Source organism: Aptenodytes patagonicus, chromosome 6 (assembly GCF_965638725.1).
Source record: "Aptenodytes patagonicus chromosome 6, bAptPat1.pri.cur, whole genome shotgun sequence".
NCBI lineage: Eukaryota > Metazoa > Chordata > Aves > Sphenisciformes > Spheniscidae > Aptenodytes > Aptenodytes patagonicus.
Window position 1 is genome coordinate 56,770,826 of NC_134954.1, and position 14,663 is coordinate 56,785,488.

The window sequence follows — 14,663 nt, forward strand, 5'->3', positions numbered from 1 at the left end:
ACAGGAAAGGGTTTTGTTCAGACCTGTCACACGTTACGTATTTATTCCAGACCCGCTGGATAAGCCCCACTAAGTAAAACCCAGCAAAATCATTTTTGACGAGCGGTCTGCCTGAGGCGGCTGCCCGGCTGGCGGGCCGGCAGGAGCCCCCTGCACCCCGCCGCTGCAGCGGGGAGGCGGGCGGCAGCGGGCTCCCCTCGGCGCTGCCTGCCGGGGGAACGCCGCTGTGTCTCGGTCCGGCCGCCTTGCCCTCCCGGGGGGCAACGGAGCGGGACAGGCAGCGGCAGGAGGGGCGGGAAGGGCGGCTTTCGCTGGCCGAGAGCGGGGAAGGAGGGCCGAAAACGTTTAATTCTTTAGAGCCTTGCTCCCCCGGGTACGGGAAGCCCCGGGAAGGGCGCCGGGACAGCCCCTCACCGCGCCGCTGAGGGGGCAGCCGGGGGCCCGCGGGAGGCGGAGGGGTGCGGGCGATGCGCGGTGGGACGCGGGCGGCGCCACGACCTCTGCCGCTCGGTGCGAGGCGGCCGGGGAAGGGGCGCGCACCCCCCCCCGCCGCCCCGGCTGCCCGCGCTTCCCCGAGGCGCCCTCTCCCGCCTGACGGCCCAGGCCGCCCGCCCCTCCCGGGGGGCACTGCCCCCACGGCCCCTCTCCGGGCGGGGGTCCCGCCGCACGAGGGCCGAGGGCGCCCCGCGGCCGCGCAGCTCCCACCGCCGCCCCGAGGGCAGCACCGTGAGCCCGACGGCAGCCGCGGGGCCGGCGCCGCTTCCCTCTGTCCCTCGAGGCCGCCGCCGCCACAGGCCCGCGGCCGCGCCGCCCCGTGCACCCGGCGTGCGGCCCAGCGCGGGCCGCTGCGACCGGCGGAGGCGTTGGGGGCGCAGGGGCCCTGCTCAGGTGGAGACCCGCACCTCGCGGGGGGGAGAAGGGGGGGGGGGGGACACGCAATTGGGCTGCTCAGGTCCCCCCGGTCAGTACCGCGACGGGACAAAATCTCCGCGGAGACTCCGCACCCGCGCTTACCCCGCCGAGGAATCAAGAATAAAACTGGCCTTTTACCCCAAGCGCCTGCGGACCCCGGCCCACGCAGGTGCCGGGGGACGGCGCCTTTCCTAACGCCCATCGATAGGTATTTTTTAAAGGGGGGCAGCATCCCTAGAAGGTCGGCAGAGGGAGAGGTGGCGCCGCTGGAGCGGGGGCTCCTCTGCCGCTCCTCCGCTCCCGCGGCAGCCCGCGCAGCAGGGGAGGCTGCTCCTCCGAAAGGGCACCCGCCCCGGGAGGCCCGGCCGGGCACCTTGCTGAAAACCGCGGGGCCTCCGCCAGCGCAGCTCCCGCCCCGGGGAGGCGAGGGGAGGCTGCGGGCGGGCAGCGCTGCGCCCCTCGCCTCTGCTCCGCGAGCAAAGGCGGCCCACCCCAGCACCGCCAGGCACCTCTCCCGCCCGCAAAATGCTGTCAGGGTGTTTAAGCGTCAAAGACAGGGATAATCATAAACCTCTCAAACCCGACGGGGTTTCATCTCCCTCTTTCGCCGGCTGCAAACCCCCACGCTCGGCCACGCGGTGTACGCGCTCTCCCTTACGCTCGCCCCCCAAAAAAGACAAACGCTGGGCGAGAGGGCCAGCTCGGGCAGGGAGGGGGAGCGGCGGGACTCCCCCCCCGAGAGCCTCGCCCGGCAGCGGGCCGGGAGAGGGGCGAGCTCCCGCCAGCCTCGTCCCCTTGGCCTCGCCTAATTCCGTACTCGCAGAACGGCAAAGTGCTTTCCAACACGGCGTTAACCACGTTTTGCCAGGTTTATTTTACTTGTTATACACAGACGATACAAACGGGCAAAAACCGAAACGTTTCTCAATGGAGCATGTACTGGTATAAATTATTCAGTTCCACAGACGTAACAGAACAAATATAAAAATCACAACATTCGATTTACAGAAGAGTCAAAAATATACACACGTTTATGACCCTGAATTTCTATTAGGAAATTTCCCCGTCGAGTGTAATCTAGACTGAATATTTAGCCTGATGCATATTTCAGTTTGTAATTGTGTGGTTTTTTTCCCATATAAAAATGCGTTAATTGTACAGATTTGCTACTCAAAATTCGAAGACTTACTATTCTGCTTCGCCGGGGGAGGAGACCAGGAGGGATATTAGCTCTCCTTCGTTAATATAATAACAGGTTCACAGGAAAGATCGCTCTTACTTTCGATGTGCATTTTATTCCCCAGGAAGTCAGATCTCGGTTAGCTACTTTATGAAAAAGTCAATTCCAAAACTAAATGCAGTAAAATATACAACTCACAATTCATCTTCACTGGACTACACTATGGTTACCAACAATTCAGTCGTCTATATCTTTTTTTTTTTTTAGATTATTCATTACAAAGATTTACAGCAATATAAAGAAAGAGGGGAAAACTGCAAAGAAATTTGAAAAGAGTTTGTCAGCATATTTGGCACCTGCAGGGACCAGTAATGGATTTGGCACTTGGGGGCGGGGGGGGGGAGGGAGGAATACCACAAAAATAATAATATTGCTGATGTCGAGCTACCCCTTTTAAAGAAAAATACAGAGGCAGTTAATTTTGCTTTTGGAAGGCGTCATGCTACTTTAATCGACTTTCCTACGAGATGTTATTTCCGTTCTTTTGAAGGGAAAGCTCAGCTATTCCTTAGCTGTGTCAGCCCAGGGCACAGCGTAATTATTTCATGCGAGGAATTGCAGAGAAAGTGAGAAACCCATTACTCGCTGCTACGGCTACGGACCACCCTACATTTCCAGAGGCATCAGAAAGAGTGTTTACCCGGGGAGGGGCAGGGGGAAGAGGGAGCAAAGAGGGGGGCGGGATAAAGAAATTTAAACAGGATCTAACTTTTGTGACTTAACAATGAAAAAAAAAAATCCAAACAATAAGAAGGAAACAGAACCAAAGAGAAGTAATTGGTTACAATAAATTAAATACTAAAGAAGGAAACAGAACCAAAGAAAAGTAATTGGTTACAATAAATTAAATACTATGTACAGGCATTTCACAGGCTCTTTTTCCCCACTATTACTGTTATCCCCTAGTATCCATCCGTGGTAAAAGGAAGGAAGCGCTGTACGGTTTGAGAGAGTCTAAGCATCCTACTTATCAGTGGGTTTCGGAGCGGCGGTGCCCCCCGCGCCCCCGGGCCGGGCCGGGCCGGGCCGGGCGGCGAGCGGGGCGGGGGGGCGGCGGCAGCCGCGGGTCTGCCTCCCTGCCGGGCCGGGGCCGGGGGTACGGATGGGGCAGCTAGGGGCGGGGGTCAGTGCGCTAACGCGGAGGAGTTATTGTGCAAAAGGACGGCGGGGCCGGGCGGGCCGCGCCTAGCTGTGCGAGTAGAAGCCGTAGTAGCCGATGTCCTTGGCGCAGGTCTTTTCGCAGTCCCGCTGGGTGAGCACCTCGCTCTTGAGGGGCGAGGAGCTCTCGGACACCGGGGTGTCCGAGGGGGAGATCCGCCTCCTTTTGGCCTGCTCGTAAATCCCAGAATCGGTGGAGTCGATGGATTTAATGGACGACGGCGTCTCGATCCAGCTGGAGTCGGACAAATCTTTGGGCTTGGAGTCCTCGGCGCCCGGCAAGGGGGACCGCTCGGGGGCCAGGCTCTCCGCCTCCTCCCCCAGGTAGGGGTTGCCGGCGGCCATGCGCGCCGCCGCCGCGCTGTTGGGCCAGCAGGAGAGCACGGAGCCCGACTTGCTGCAGTACTGCGGGGGGCTGCGGGCCCCCCAGCCCGAGGGGTCGGCGTAGTAGCCCAGCGGCCGCCCGGCGCAGCCGGCCGCCTGCAGCGGCAGCGCCTTGACGCCGGCGGCCGCGTAGGAAAGCAGCGTGGCCGCGTTGCCGGCGAAGTCGGTGGCCGTGTCGTAGGCGGAGGCGGCGAAGTCGAGGCGGTTGTTGGCGGGGGCGACGAACCAGCGCTGCGGCGAGGGGGCCCCCGGGTCCTCGGCTTGCTGTGGGGAGAGCAGCCCGTTGGTGTGGGGCACGCTGCGGTCGGCGCCGGGCCCCGGGCCGGCTCCTGCCCCGGGGTGGAAGCGGGACTTGGCGTAGTTACTCACGAACTGGTCCTGGAGGAAGGAGCCGGCCATGGCGTAGCGGGCCCCGGGCACGATCTGCGAGCGGGGCGAGTCGTTGGGGGAAGGCGTCAGCCGGTCCATGTCGCAGCCCGTGTAGATCCTGCCCAAGAGAAGGGGAGAGAGCTGGGTGTCCGCCGCAGCCCGGCGCCCTCCTCGGCGCGGCACCCGGCCGGCCGCAGCCCTCGGGGGAGGGAGGGGACGGGCCGGCGGCCGCCGCAGCGCGCTCCCGCCCGGCCCGGGGGCCCGCGCTCCCTCTCCGGCCTCGGCCTCCGGCGCCGGGAGCGCTGAGGGCCTTGACGGGGGAGGGGGAGGACGGGGGGAGGCACGGAGAGCGGATCTTTCGGAACCGGTTGGCCGTTCCTTGACAGGGCTGAGATCTCTTGCTCCGGCCCGAGCCCGGCATCGCAACGGCTTGAAATCCCGCGCGGCGACGCATTGACCGGTCCCGCCATATGCGCAACAGGCAACCCGGTCATTCGCCGCGAACAGCATGAGTGGCAGACTACGGAATTATATCGGCTGTTTAACACTTATTATTGGGAGTCACAGACGAACCATCAACATTTTACCGAGTTTAAATTAAGCTAATCTTTAAACACCTACTGTAGGAAATGTAAAACCAGACGCATCCAGCGTTCCCTGTGTGGCCTATATATAATTCTCCCATGCTGGGCTGCAATTTGCGATTATAAAAACTTTAATGGATGAATAACTACTATCTGTATTTAATTCAGGCTAAAACTGTGCTTTAATTAACCCTCCACGCCTCCTGGAATTTCTTATCCAAAATAAACTTGGCCCTTAAACAAATTCAACGTGCTAGACAACATTGAAGCTTCCCCCTCCCCCCGTCTCCTTTCAAGTGACGCCCTATAAAGTTTTTTTCCTATTAAAAAGAGAAAAGCACTTGTGGCTGGGGGCGAAGGCCACGCAGCCTTTCTGAAGGCCGCGCATCTCCCCCGCAGAGCTCCCAGAAGAGCGGGCAGGCACGGCTGGGCTGCCGCCCTCTGTGGCACCAGGGACCGCCCTTCCTCTCCCGGCGGCGGCCCGGCTCCCCCGCCACAGCCGCCGCGACCCCCGCCCGTCGGGGAGAGCCGCCGCACCGCAAGCCGCTCCCCGAGGGGAGCCGCTGCTCGGCCCCGGGCCCCTCTCGCACTAGTTCAGGCCTCGGCGTCGTTTCTGCCCTCGGACTGAAATCCCGCTGCTGGGGGATGCCGAACCGCTGTCAGAGCTGAGGGAGGCTTCAGCAGGCGCTGAAGATAGGCGCGGGTTTAAGCGTTCCAAGGGAGGCCGCTCCCCGCCGCAGTTTAGAGAGGAAAAAGGAGGTTTTCCCTCCCAAAGCCGGAGCCCCGTCCCGCAGACCCGGAGCTTGCAGCGGGACAGGTGAGCTCCAAAGCCGCCCGCCCCCCCGGGGCGTGTGGGCCGCCCTGTGCCCGCCGCCTCCCGCTGGCCCGGCCCGGGCTGGGCAGGGGGTTGCCGGGCGGGCCGCGCCCCGGGCTGGGGGAAGCCGCAGCCGTCAGCGCCTGCCGGGCCAGGATGTCCCCATTCGGCTCCCGAGGGCCGGGAAAGGCGGCGGGGAGGGGTCGGGGGCTGGTGCCCCCCCGGAGCCACTCTCGGGGCGGCACCAGCCGCAGCTCCCGCGGGGGGCCGCGGCCGGTCGGGTCAAACGGCTGTGCCTGAGAACAGGCGGACCCGAGGCGGACGGGCAGGGGCGGCACGGGGACAAACCGCGATTAAAGCTTCGGAGGTTTTAGCTCCACCCAGGAGGAAGAGGGGGGAGGGGGGGAAAAATCCAACCCCGGAGAAGAACAAAACGAGACGAAGAAATTTTCCTCCGGACACCGCCTCTGCGGAGCCCGGGATTATTCAAACCCGGCGGGTTGCTCGGGGAGTGAGCCCGGGTTGCTCGGCTGCTTCGTTCGGAGCCCTTGCGCGCAAGTGAAACGGGAACTTGGAAAGGGGCGCAAAGATACGCGCCAGGAAAAACCACCAACAAAACCGCCGCAAGTGCCAAAGCGGGACGCGGGCTCAGGTGCGGGCAGCGCGGTCCCCGGGCGCGGAGGTGGCCGCAGGCTGCGCAGGGCTGCGCGGAGCCCAGCCGCAGGGACAGCCCCTCCGCGCCCGCGGCCCCGCCGGGGGAGCTTGCGGGTGCCTCCCTCCCGGAGGGCTCTGGAAAAGCCTGACGTTACACATTTCGGTGTGAAATGAAGCCAGCTCGCGTCCTAAAGCTTCCCCCTTTGACATGTGGGTGCAGTCGGCAGAAGAGTAATAAAAATCCGGTTTACTTACGTGTCATAATTGTCTCGGAAGCCTTTTGCGAAAGGGTTGTGGTCTATTTTCAGCTGTGTGATCTAGGGAAAGAAAGGATCAGAGCGCACGTTGTGAAAGCCTGAAAAACATACCCTACTGCAGCCAACACATTTTTAAAAGGATCAAGCTTTACTCTAGTCGATCGAATTGCCTTCAAAACGTGAAAAACAAAGCTTTGGCATGCTTATAGATATCGCAGTCTAATTTTAAGATTTATTTTATGGTGAAAAGTACGATAAAATTTAATATTTAACCCCCTGTTTTGAGACGCGTCAGTATTCCTACTGCATGGGTATGAATATATTTAAATCCAGAAATCAGGCAAAACGTAGCGCAGAACGGTGGCTAAGAGTTTACATTTGTACCGAGCAAAATAATTAAAGCAAGAATGTGGACTGAACATATGTCATTTGGAAAAGGGGGCACCGGTCTGTAGCAAAGCCAGACCACTCCGAAACGTAGCCAGGCACTAACGAGATTTTAATTTGAGGAAGTCGCTCCGTCGCCCCCGGCGCAATCAATGAGGTTGTTAATTAATCTCCGCAGACTTAAGGCTTAAGCTAACAGCTTAACAGCTCGCTGCGCCGTTTCCGACTGGAAGACAAACGCCGCGGATAACCGCCCAGCGCCAGGCGGAGCGGCACCGCCGCCGGCAGGATTCCTGCCCGGCCCGGCGGGGAGGGCAGCGCCGCTGCGGGGCCCCCGGGGCAAGCGCGGGGCGGCCCCGGCCGCGCTCGGGGCTGGCCAGCCTCGGCCGGGGCAGAATGGCGCGAACGGGGAGATGGGGAGCCCCGGGGGAAGGAGCGCAGCGGCCGGGCCGGCCTCGGCGGGGTGCCCTGCAGGGAGCGCGGGCGACCGCGAGCGGGATAAACCGGGGAGCTCTTTACATCGGTGTTTTGGTAGGCGGTGACTGCTATGAACTGGGTCTCGGGGAAGGTGAAGGTCTGCACTCTGCCCGGCTGGTTGGTATCCTCCGTCCCGTCTTCGTTCACCTCCACCACATGCAAGCGGGGCTGGTACTTGTGGAGGGACTGCAAAACCACCATCTGTCGGGCAGAGCAAAAGGAGGGAGGGGGCCGCGGGAAGAGGAGGAAATTAGAGCGAGAAGGACGGGGAGAGCGATGCCCGCGGGCGGCGGGACCCCGCCGCCGCCTCCCCGGGACCCCGCCGCCGCCTCCCCGGGCCGGCCGCAGGCTCCCCCGGCCACGCCGGGCAGCGGTGTCAGCCTGGGCAACGCGCTCGGGGTCGACGAGGCCCGCGGCAGGATAAACGGGAGGGCTTTCCCCCACCACCACCACCCTTTTATTTTCGCCTAACGACAGGATCTAAAGAAATACACGTCCTTTCGGGAACGGCAGGGTTTTGCCTGAGGCAATAAAAATAAGTCTGGCAGAGCGTCTGCGTTTCCCCCACTGACCTGCCCGTTGTTGTTTGATGCTCCTTTATTGTTTGTGAGTTTTAGTTTCCCGAAGGAGATTTCCTGGCGCATCCAGTGGGCACCCGTGTTGGGGGAGTCGGGGTGCATGTACACCCGGTTTCCTAAGCAAAACAACAAAAAACACAACCACATCACAGTTCTCGCGTATACCCCGGTTCTGCCACTGCAGCAGCACACGAGGCCGAAGGACCCTGTTAAAGTTGGCGGTATTTTACTGCCGAAACTCCCTTCATTTTAACCGAGAAGGATTAAATCAGCGTTTTCCGAGCACCTTTTACTTTCTCCTCTACCCTTCTTTTTTTTTTAAAAAAAGCATCATTGGCCCATTCTCCTTTAAGAAGTCGCCAGAGCCAGTCCACAAAGGCTTTAATTAATCATTCTCACCTACATATGTGTCGGGAAAAGTGTTAATTGGAGGAACTTGCCTTGTACATTGGTGTCCGCCTTGCCGCAAGGAACCCATTTGCCTCCCTGAAATCTCCAGTGGTTGGGATCCGCCAAAATGACATCCACAAAAATATTGTAGTGAGCCGTGGGGTCGAGACCAGAAATATTAAAACTTAGGAAAGGGAACATGCGCCTATAAAAAAGGAAAGGGGAAAAAAAAAAAGAAGGAAAGAAGGAAAGCAAGCCACCGGCAGCGACAGGCACACGCGGAGGAGCCAGCCCGTTGTGCTTTATCCTCACGGCTCCCGGTAGCGACCGGGAAATAAAAAATCAGAAGAAACTCCCTCCCCAAAACGTCGAGCTTTCCGCGGGGAAGGGATGAGGGCAGCGGGCGCGGGGACCTGCGGGGAGGCAGGGAGGGCTGCCCCGGCGGGGACCGGCACCGGCACCGCGCAGGCGGGTACCGGCGCTCCCGGCGCCCAGCGCGGGGGCCCCGGCGGCGGGCGGGCGGCTCCCCCGGGGCGGCGGAGGCTCCGGGCGGCTCCCCCGGCGGAGCCCGGCGGCTCAGCCCCGACACCCGGCGAGGGTCCGCGCGGTGGCTTACCTCCCCTGCTTCGTGATGATCATCTCCGTCTGGTGCCGGTGAAATTTCAGCCAGAGTGGCCTGTTGCACAGGTAGACCTGAGCCTTGCCGGGAACTAGCCCCGGCTGGGTGGAGGAGAACTGGTAGAAAGGTGCCCCTTGGTAGGAATGGCCATACTGCTGGGGGTAAGGGTAGCCCGCCGTGGGGTAGCCTTGTGGAGAAGAGTTGGACAGGAGGCTGTTATAAGCTCCGTTGGTGATCACAGGATGGTGAGCCATGTAGCGGCTGGGGCTGGCGATGGAGAAGGCTGGGTGAGCAGGTCCATGCTGGCTGGGGTAAGGGAACATGGTACTAGGAGCAGAGGCAGCAGACTGGGGCTGGCTGGACTGAGAGAGCAGATAGCGATCTGCAGCAGATCCATCGAAACTGTGACGAAGCTCAGAGACCCCGTCCAAGACGGGAGAGAGTTTATTTCTCTGGACGTCCCCTGGTGTGTCCTTGGAGTCAGGAAAATTGTCTGTATCTGACTGATTCGTCATCCCCCTGGTAATTTTTTTCAAAGGTGAACTTCTCTCCAGGTTGTCAGTGGTCGAGATAATGGGATGATCATGCAAGGCAAGCTCAGATCCGCCTGCATGTGGGTAACTGGTGCTCACATTGAGAAATTTCTTGGAGAGCATGATAGAGGGAGAAAGACAATGCTCCAGCTGCATAGCTCTAGCACCACAGTAATAACCCTTCAGTCCCTGGATCTGAAAGGGCTCCTTAGTATCAGAAGCTAGACATCCTGGGACCCTCACTAGACAGAAAGCACTTCATCCACCAAATGCTTCCCAAACGTTTGATTTACTTTTTTTTTTTTTTTTTTTTTTCCCCCTTCCCTGGGAGAAGAGATTGGCCAATTGACACTATGCAGCAATCAGGAAAGACTCACTTTTGATCTTGCTGCTTGTGGAGAGGATGAAACGGCTTCTGCCATTGGTTAACCGCTGACAGTAATTTAATTAGATAGACATTAATTAGGATAATCACCTGGCTCCTGGTCGCGACGATCATGGCAAATTGAAGGAGATGATTTTATTGTGAGATAGAAGGAAGGGGAAGGGGGAAGGGAAGAGCGTGTTTGCTGTAAGAGCTCATTATTATGTGACCTTTCCAGCTTTTTTTTTTTTTTTTTGACTACGGCTGGAAAATAAATCAAAACCCCTGCGATTCCCCAAATATTGCGCGCGTGTCCCCCGCCTTTGTGTGTCAGGGAGGAGACCGGGTGCTGGGGGCTTCGGGGACCGGCTGCGAGGGGAGCGCCGGGCTGGGCGGCCGCTGCCCTCAGCTCACCCCCGCAATTTGCCTCCCCTTTAGGAGCGCGCAGCCCCTCTCCCCCGGCTCCCGTGAGCGACCCCCCCCCCCCCCCCCGGCGCAACGCCCCCACCCCTTCCCACCCGTGCCTGCTTCGCGGGGGAAAATACACCCTCCGTCCCCGCCGGCAGCGGCCGCGGATCATCTCTTTTAAGTTCTGAAATAATCATAAGCCGCGCAGCCGAAGTGCCCTAATGTATTTGCCGCGATGTTTACGGGTTCTTTAGCAAATAAATATTTTATCTGGGAGCCGTAACGCCGGGGATTATCAGCAAAACAGCGTGGAAGGCATCCATCCACCCATCCGGCCCCGGATTTCTTTCCACTCGATGCCGGTTTTCCCTCCGTGACTCAGTCCCACAGGCAGCGCTAGCAGGGGAGAGACCTTTTGTAATAGGTTTCTCACGAGCCGCTGCCGCGGCCCGCGGCCCCGGCGGCAGCTTTAGGACGGGAGCGGAGAAGCCCAAACCGCGACGGTGCTGCGGCAGGAGCCGCCGGCACCCTCTGCCCGGGGGCGCCTCCGCAAGAGCCGCGGGCCCAGCCGAGCCCCGGCCCCGAGCCCCGGCGGAGAGCGGCGGCCGGCGACCCCGGGTTGCGCACCCGCGGCGGCTGAGCGCGGCACCGCGGGTGGCCGGGGCGGCGAGGCGGCGGCGAGGCCCGGCGCACCTCCGGGCAGGGGGCTGCGGCCGCCCGCCCGCCGAGGACCCCCCCCCTCAGCAGGAGGGACCTGCCGGTGGGTCCCGCAGTGCGTCCGTGCGAGCCTCGGGCTAACTGGAAGCGGGACCCTCCGGGGCGTGAAGATGCGCCCGAAATGTTCAGGGGACTCGCTTGCCACCCCCGCCTCTGCCCAGCATCAGTCTCAATTTCCCTTCCTAGGCGAGCTTGTGAATTTTAAAAGCACCGTTTTTTTGCCCGGGGAGGAGCCCTCTTTCATTTTTCTTAGTATTTTCCCCTTAGCGGTTTGGACTTCAGGTATTTTACAGATCGCATCTCTTTCCAGGTGACACCAGCAGCCGGCTTCAAATTCCACTGATAGTTAATGCAGCTCGGATCATCACGTAATAAAACCAAGACCAGCGTATAATCATCTGAAGCCAGGCTGAAACTTTGCAGACTCAAATCCAGAGAAGACTAGAACCAGGATGACTTGTCAGAATGTGTATTTCAACGCTCTCAAATCCCACGGCCATTTAGTTTTTCTGTTGCTTAACCGTAAGCTAGTTCAGTTATTTGGTGTTTCATAGAAGCCATCATACACACACTCTCTGCAAGGAAGTTATTCTAATAAAATAATTTATGAAGCAAAAAGCAAGCAGTTCACTGTTTTACTCGCAGTTGGGTGGTACAGCGCATGCAACTTTCCATACTACACCTTCTCCTTTGAGTGCTAAGAAAATAGTTTTATTAATACGAGTTCTAACTAATGTTTCCGACAGTTGTTTCACCAGATGTGTCCCTTTCTCTGCTCAAAACCGACAGAAAGGTAATGGACTTATATAGACAGGAGATGGGTCAAAACACAGATAAACCCTGGGAAACACTGCCCTGAATTATGGAGCTACACCCATAGAGATGCAGAGCTGCAATGAATTCAGTGGTATACTGCCAATCACATGGAAGTGCTAATATATGCCAAAAATCTTCAGTGCACAACTCCTAAACCGGTACAATAGGGGGATTTGCAATGGCAGGTGGTGTTACAGAATCGTCATAGAAAGAAGGAGAGAGGCTTGCTAATACAATATGCCCGTCCTTCATGCTGACAGGTGACGAGGGGTCAAGCTGCTAATGAAGGTCTGCTCCATTGCGGCTGGAGGCTCAGAAGGTAGCTGCTGAAAACCTCTTTCTTCCTCCAAGATGGTATATGGGCTGCTGCTTTTCAGGTTACTGCATGCACACATTCTTCCAAATCCTCTGTGTAGCTCCTAAAGCACTGGACAAAAATGAGGAAAGATGTCCCGAAAAACAGCCTTTTGATTATTTATGAAACATCTTAGTAAATGGAAAATTGTGCCTCCAAGTCAAACTGAGGAGCAGATAGAAAGCAGGGTACCACAGCACAAGCTCATACTACAGGAGATCTGCATCTCCAACAGACTCCCTTCAGCTACCCTCTGCAAGAGGTACATGTCAAAATTAATTTAGAATATGCAAGACTCACTGGTTTGTCTCCCTGCTTACACCGGCCTTCCATGCAGGTATACACTGCAGCACTGCGATAGCTTCTCTCCTGTTCTGCAGTGCCATGTTACCCACGACCTGCCAAACTATGTCACCCTCGTGGTGTTACACGTGCGCGTGGGAGTAGATAGCGGCAGGGATGCAGAGCCCCGCTGGCAGATGAGCCCAAGGGCAGGTCCCCCGATCAGCTCCTGCCCCATCTCACCCTGGGGTGCAGGGGTGCATGCACACATCGGACAACGGCAAGGCCCAAATACAGCCTTCCTCGATGATACGCAGGTTTTAGTGCAAATCGCCAGAAAGCACTTCCATTTAACTATATGCAGGCAAATGTAGTTTGGTATGTCTCCATTTTCCCAGTCTGATATTCTACTGCCTACTGTGGGGGCAGAGGGAAGGCCATAAGGAGGGCAGCTGCAAAAATCTGCATGTTTCCCTCTGAAGTAAATGCATGCTAAATATACTTTGAGAGAGAGTTATGCTAAAATAGTAAATTAAAAGGCCTAAATAAGAAATTCCAAACAAAAGAAAAACCTTTGAATGGTAATGAATAAGTAAATAGAAAATTACTGGGCACAAAGTGGAAAATGAGACCATTTTATGGGCTATTTCTTTACTATGCAAGTAAGAAGTCAAATCACTTAAAAAAAAAAATCATCATCAACACAAAAAGATGTATCTAGTTTTAAAATATTTGCCTGCCACAATTGTTGCCGTTCATTCTTTTTTTTTTTTCAAAATCCCGTGAACAAAATATTGTGAGTGACACAGAAAGAGAACACTTCTGCCCAGACAAAAGAATCAAATCAGCTTAAGTACCATCCAATACTTAAAACCCAAACAAACCCCAACCAGCCCGCTGCCCAAAACCCAGAGTCACTCCCCAAACCCAGTTATTTGGCTTTGCCTGCTTAAAACCAAGCAGCCAACCCACCTGCCTTCCTGTCAGTGTTTCCCTCTCTCTAGTCAGTGGAAACTGTTTTAAATGTCATATTCCAGTTGGGACTCTTTCCATATATTTATATATACGGACAACTCGTGTACATTCTCTTTCGCAGGAGGGAGGGTTCATATAACCTAGAACAGCCTCTATCACTTTAATGTTTATTCTCAGAATACTGCTATTTATGACACCGCTTGTGAGAGTTGTGTGATTCAGTTATCAGCATAACTGAATTCATTTTCTTAAGGTCAGTTGTCTTCTGTGGATATTAGGGTTTGAATAATATTGAAAGGGAGCTGTCAGGAGAATTTTCAGCATTTTGGGTTTTGTACATCCCTCAGAATTCAGTGCTACCACAAATTTTTGTTTTAATCTCAATTAGAGTATCTGGTAATCACTGGGAGCCAAATTTCATCAGAGAATTTTTGCTGTCTTAGCAATTAATATCTCAGTAGTTTTACAGTGAGTAGAAATAAACCTTTACCAACACTTTTCCTACACTGTTAATTCCCACCGTCCTTTCTCAAAAAAGGCCTTCCAGAACTTAAGAAAGGTTTGTAAATGTATTTTTATTATGTTGCAACAATCAAAATATATATGTACTACTGATTTTTCCCCCAAATATTAAATGAAAATGTAATACATTTTTGCCCACATTGTGTTCTTGAATGCTTTGGAATCTGTAAAGACCCTGACATAAAGAAACTGAAGCAACTGCACAATTAGAGACTGAAAGGTGTTATAGTGCTGCACTTACATTGCAAATGAAGTCAGATGTCTCTGTTTAATCAAATATAGCCTCAACAGTCTCTGTTTTGTGAGTATTAGAAACAATAAACAAATATACACAGAAAGCATCACAAACAGTAAATGGGTTATTTAAATACAACTGTATCCAACATAGCAGCTAAACACTGGACAATGTTTGAGGTCATCAGCACATCCACATGCTCTTCTAAATGGCGTTTGGGGTCCTGAAATACAAAGGATGCCATGAGAGAAATGACAAACATCTCTGGAGGATTTCATTCACTTCAGGTCTATTTAAGGCGATTGTGAGTTAAGGAACACAGGCCAGTAATGCTCCTAAATTTTCCATTCGAACAAGACCTAGCAAATGACTGAATTTCCATGAGTAAGATTTTATTAGTCCATACTATCACTCGGATAAGTTGAGGATAGGTTTAGGAAGTAAATTTCTATCCAGCATCTGAAGAGTAAGCGTGACACAGCTGTGAGTTTTAAGGACAACACACAATATGTGGAATTTACTATGCATCTCGCTAAGGCCAATATTTTAATCTTAGTTCTGGTACACTGCAATTTGTTTTCAGATCTTTGTACAAATGCATGTTCTAATCCTGTAAAGACTCAAGCATGATCT

General features: G+C 55.7%; 2 protein-coding genes across 4 annotated transcripts in view; both read right to left on the reverse strand.

Moving 5' to 3' along the window:
• Nucleotides 1-3,214: 3,214 nt before the first annotated feature.
• On the reverse strand, nt 3,215-9,868 carry TBR1 (T-box brain transcription factor 1). Of its 2 annotated transcripts, XM_076342768.1 has the most exons (7): nt 8,821-9,867; nt 8,255-8,409; nt 7,809-7,930; nt 7,279-7,437; nt 6,371-6,432; nt 4,064-4,181; nt 3,215-3,958 (listed from the first exon to the last, which is right to left on the reverse strand). In XM_076342768.1, the coding sequence occupies exons 1-7, from the start codon at nt 9,510-9,512 to the stop codon at nt 3,338-3,340; spliced, it is 1,929 nt and encodes a 642-aa protein (XP_076198883.1). In that variant the 5' UTR covers nt 9,513-9,867; the 3' UTR covers nt 3,215-3,337. The 2 variants fall into 2 exon arrangements, with proteins under 2 accessions (XP_076198883.1, XP_076198882.1); XM_076342767.1 differs by having other exon boundaries at nt 3,215-4,181; nt 8,821-9,868.
• Nucleotides 9,869-11,330: 1,462 nt separating this feature from the next.
• The window catches only part of PSMD14 (proteasome 26S subunit, non-ATPase 14), a 51,388-nt gene continuing 48,055 nt past the window's right edge, over nt 11,331-14,663 (reverse strand). The window contains exon 12 of one of the 2 annotated variants that reach the window (XM_076342771.1): nt 11,331-12,088. In XM_076342771.1, the coding sequence (XP_076198886.1) occupies nt 12,035-12,088 (54 nt within the window). In that variant the 3' untranslated portion in view covers nt 11,331-12,034. Of the gene's footprint in view, nt 12,089-13,828; nt 14,254-14,663 lie in introns of those variants that run through there. The other variant, XM_076342770.1, reaches the window with a different exon arrangement.

Bases quoted from the DNA above. Each gene is read 5' to 3' on its own strand.
- TBR1 (XM_076342767.1), bottom strand. From the start codon at position 9,512: ATGCAGCTGGAGCATTGTCTTTCTCCCTCTATCATGCTCTCCAAGAAA. The intron at 7,438-7,808 runs GTCAGTGGGGGA...TCTGCCCGACAG, and splicing joins CATCAAACAACAACGGGCAG to ATGGTGGTTTTGCAGTCCCT. The intron at 6,433-7,278 runs GTAAAGAGCTCC...TTCTTTCCCTAG, and splicing joins CCGCCTACCAAAACACCGAT to ATCACACAGCTGAAAATAGA.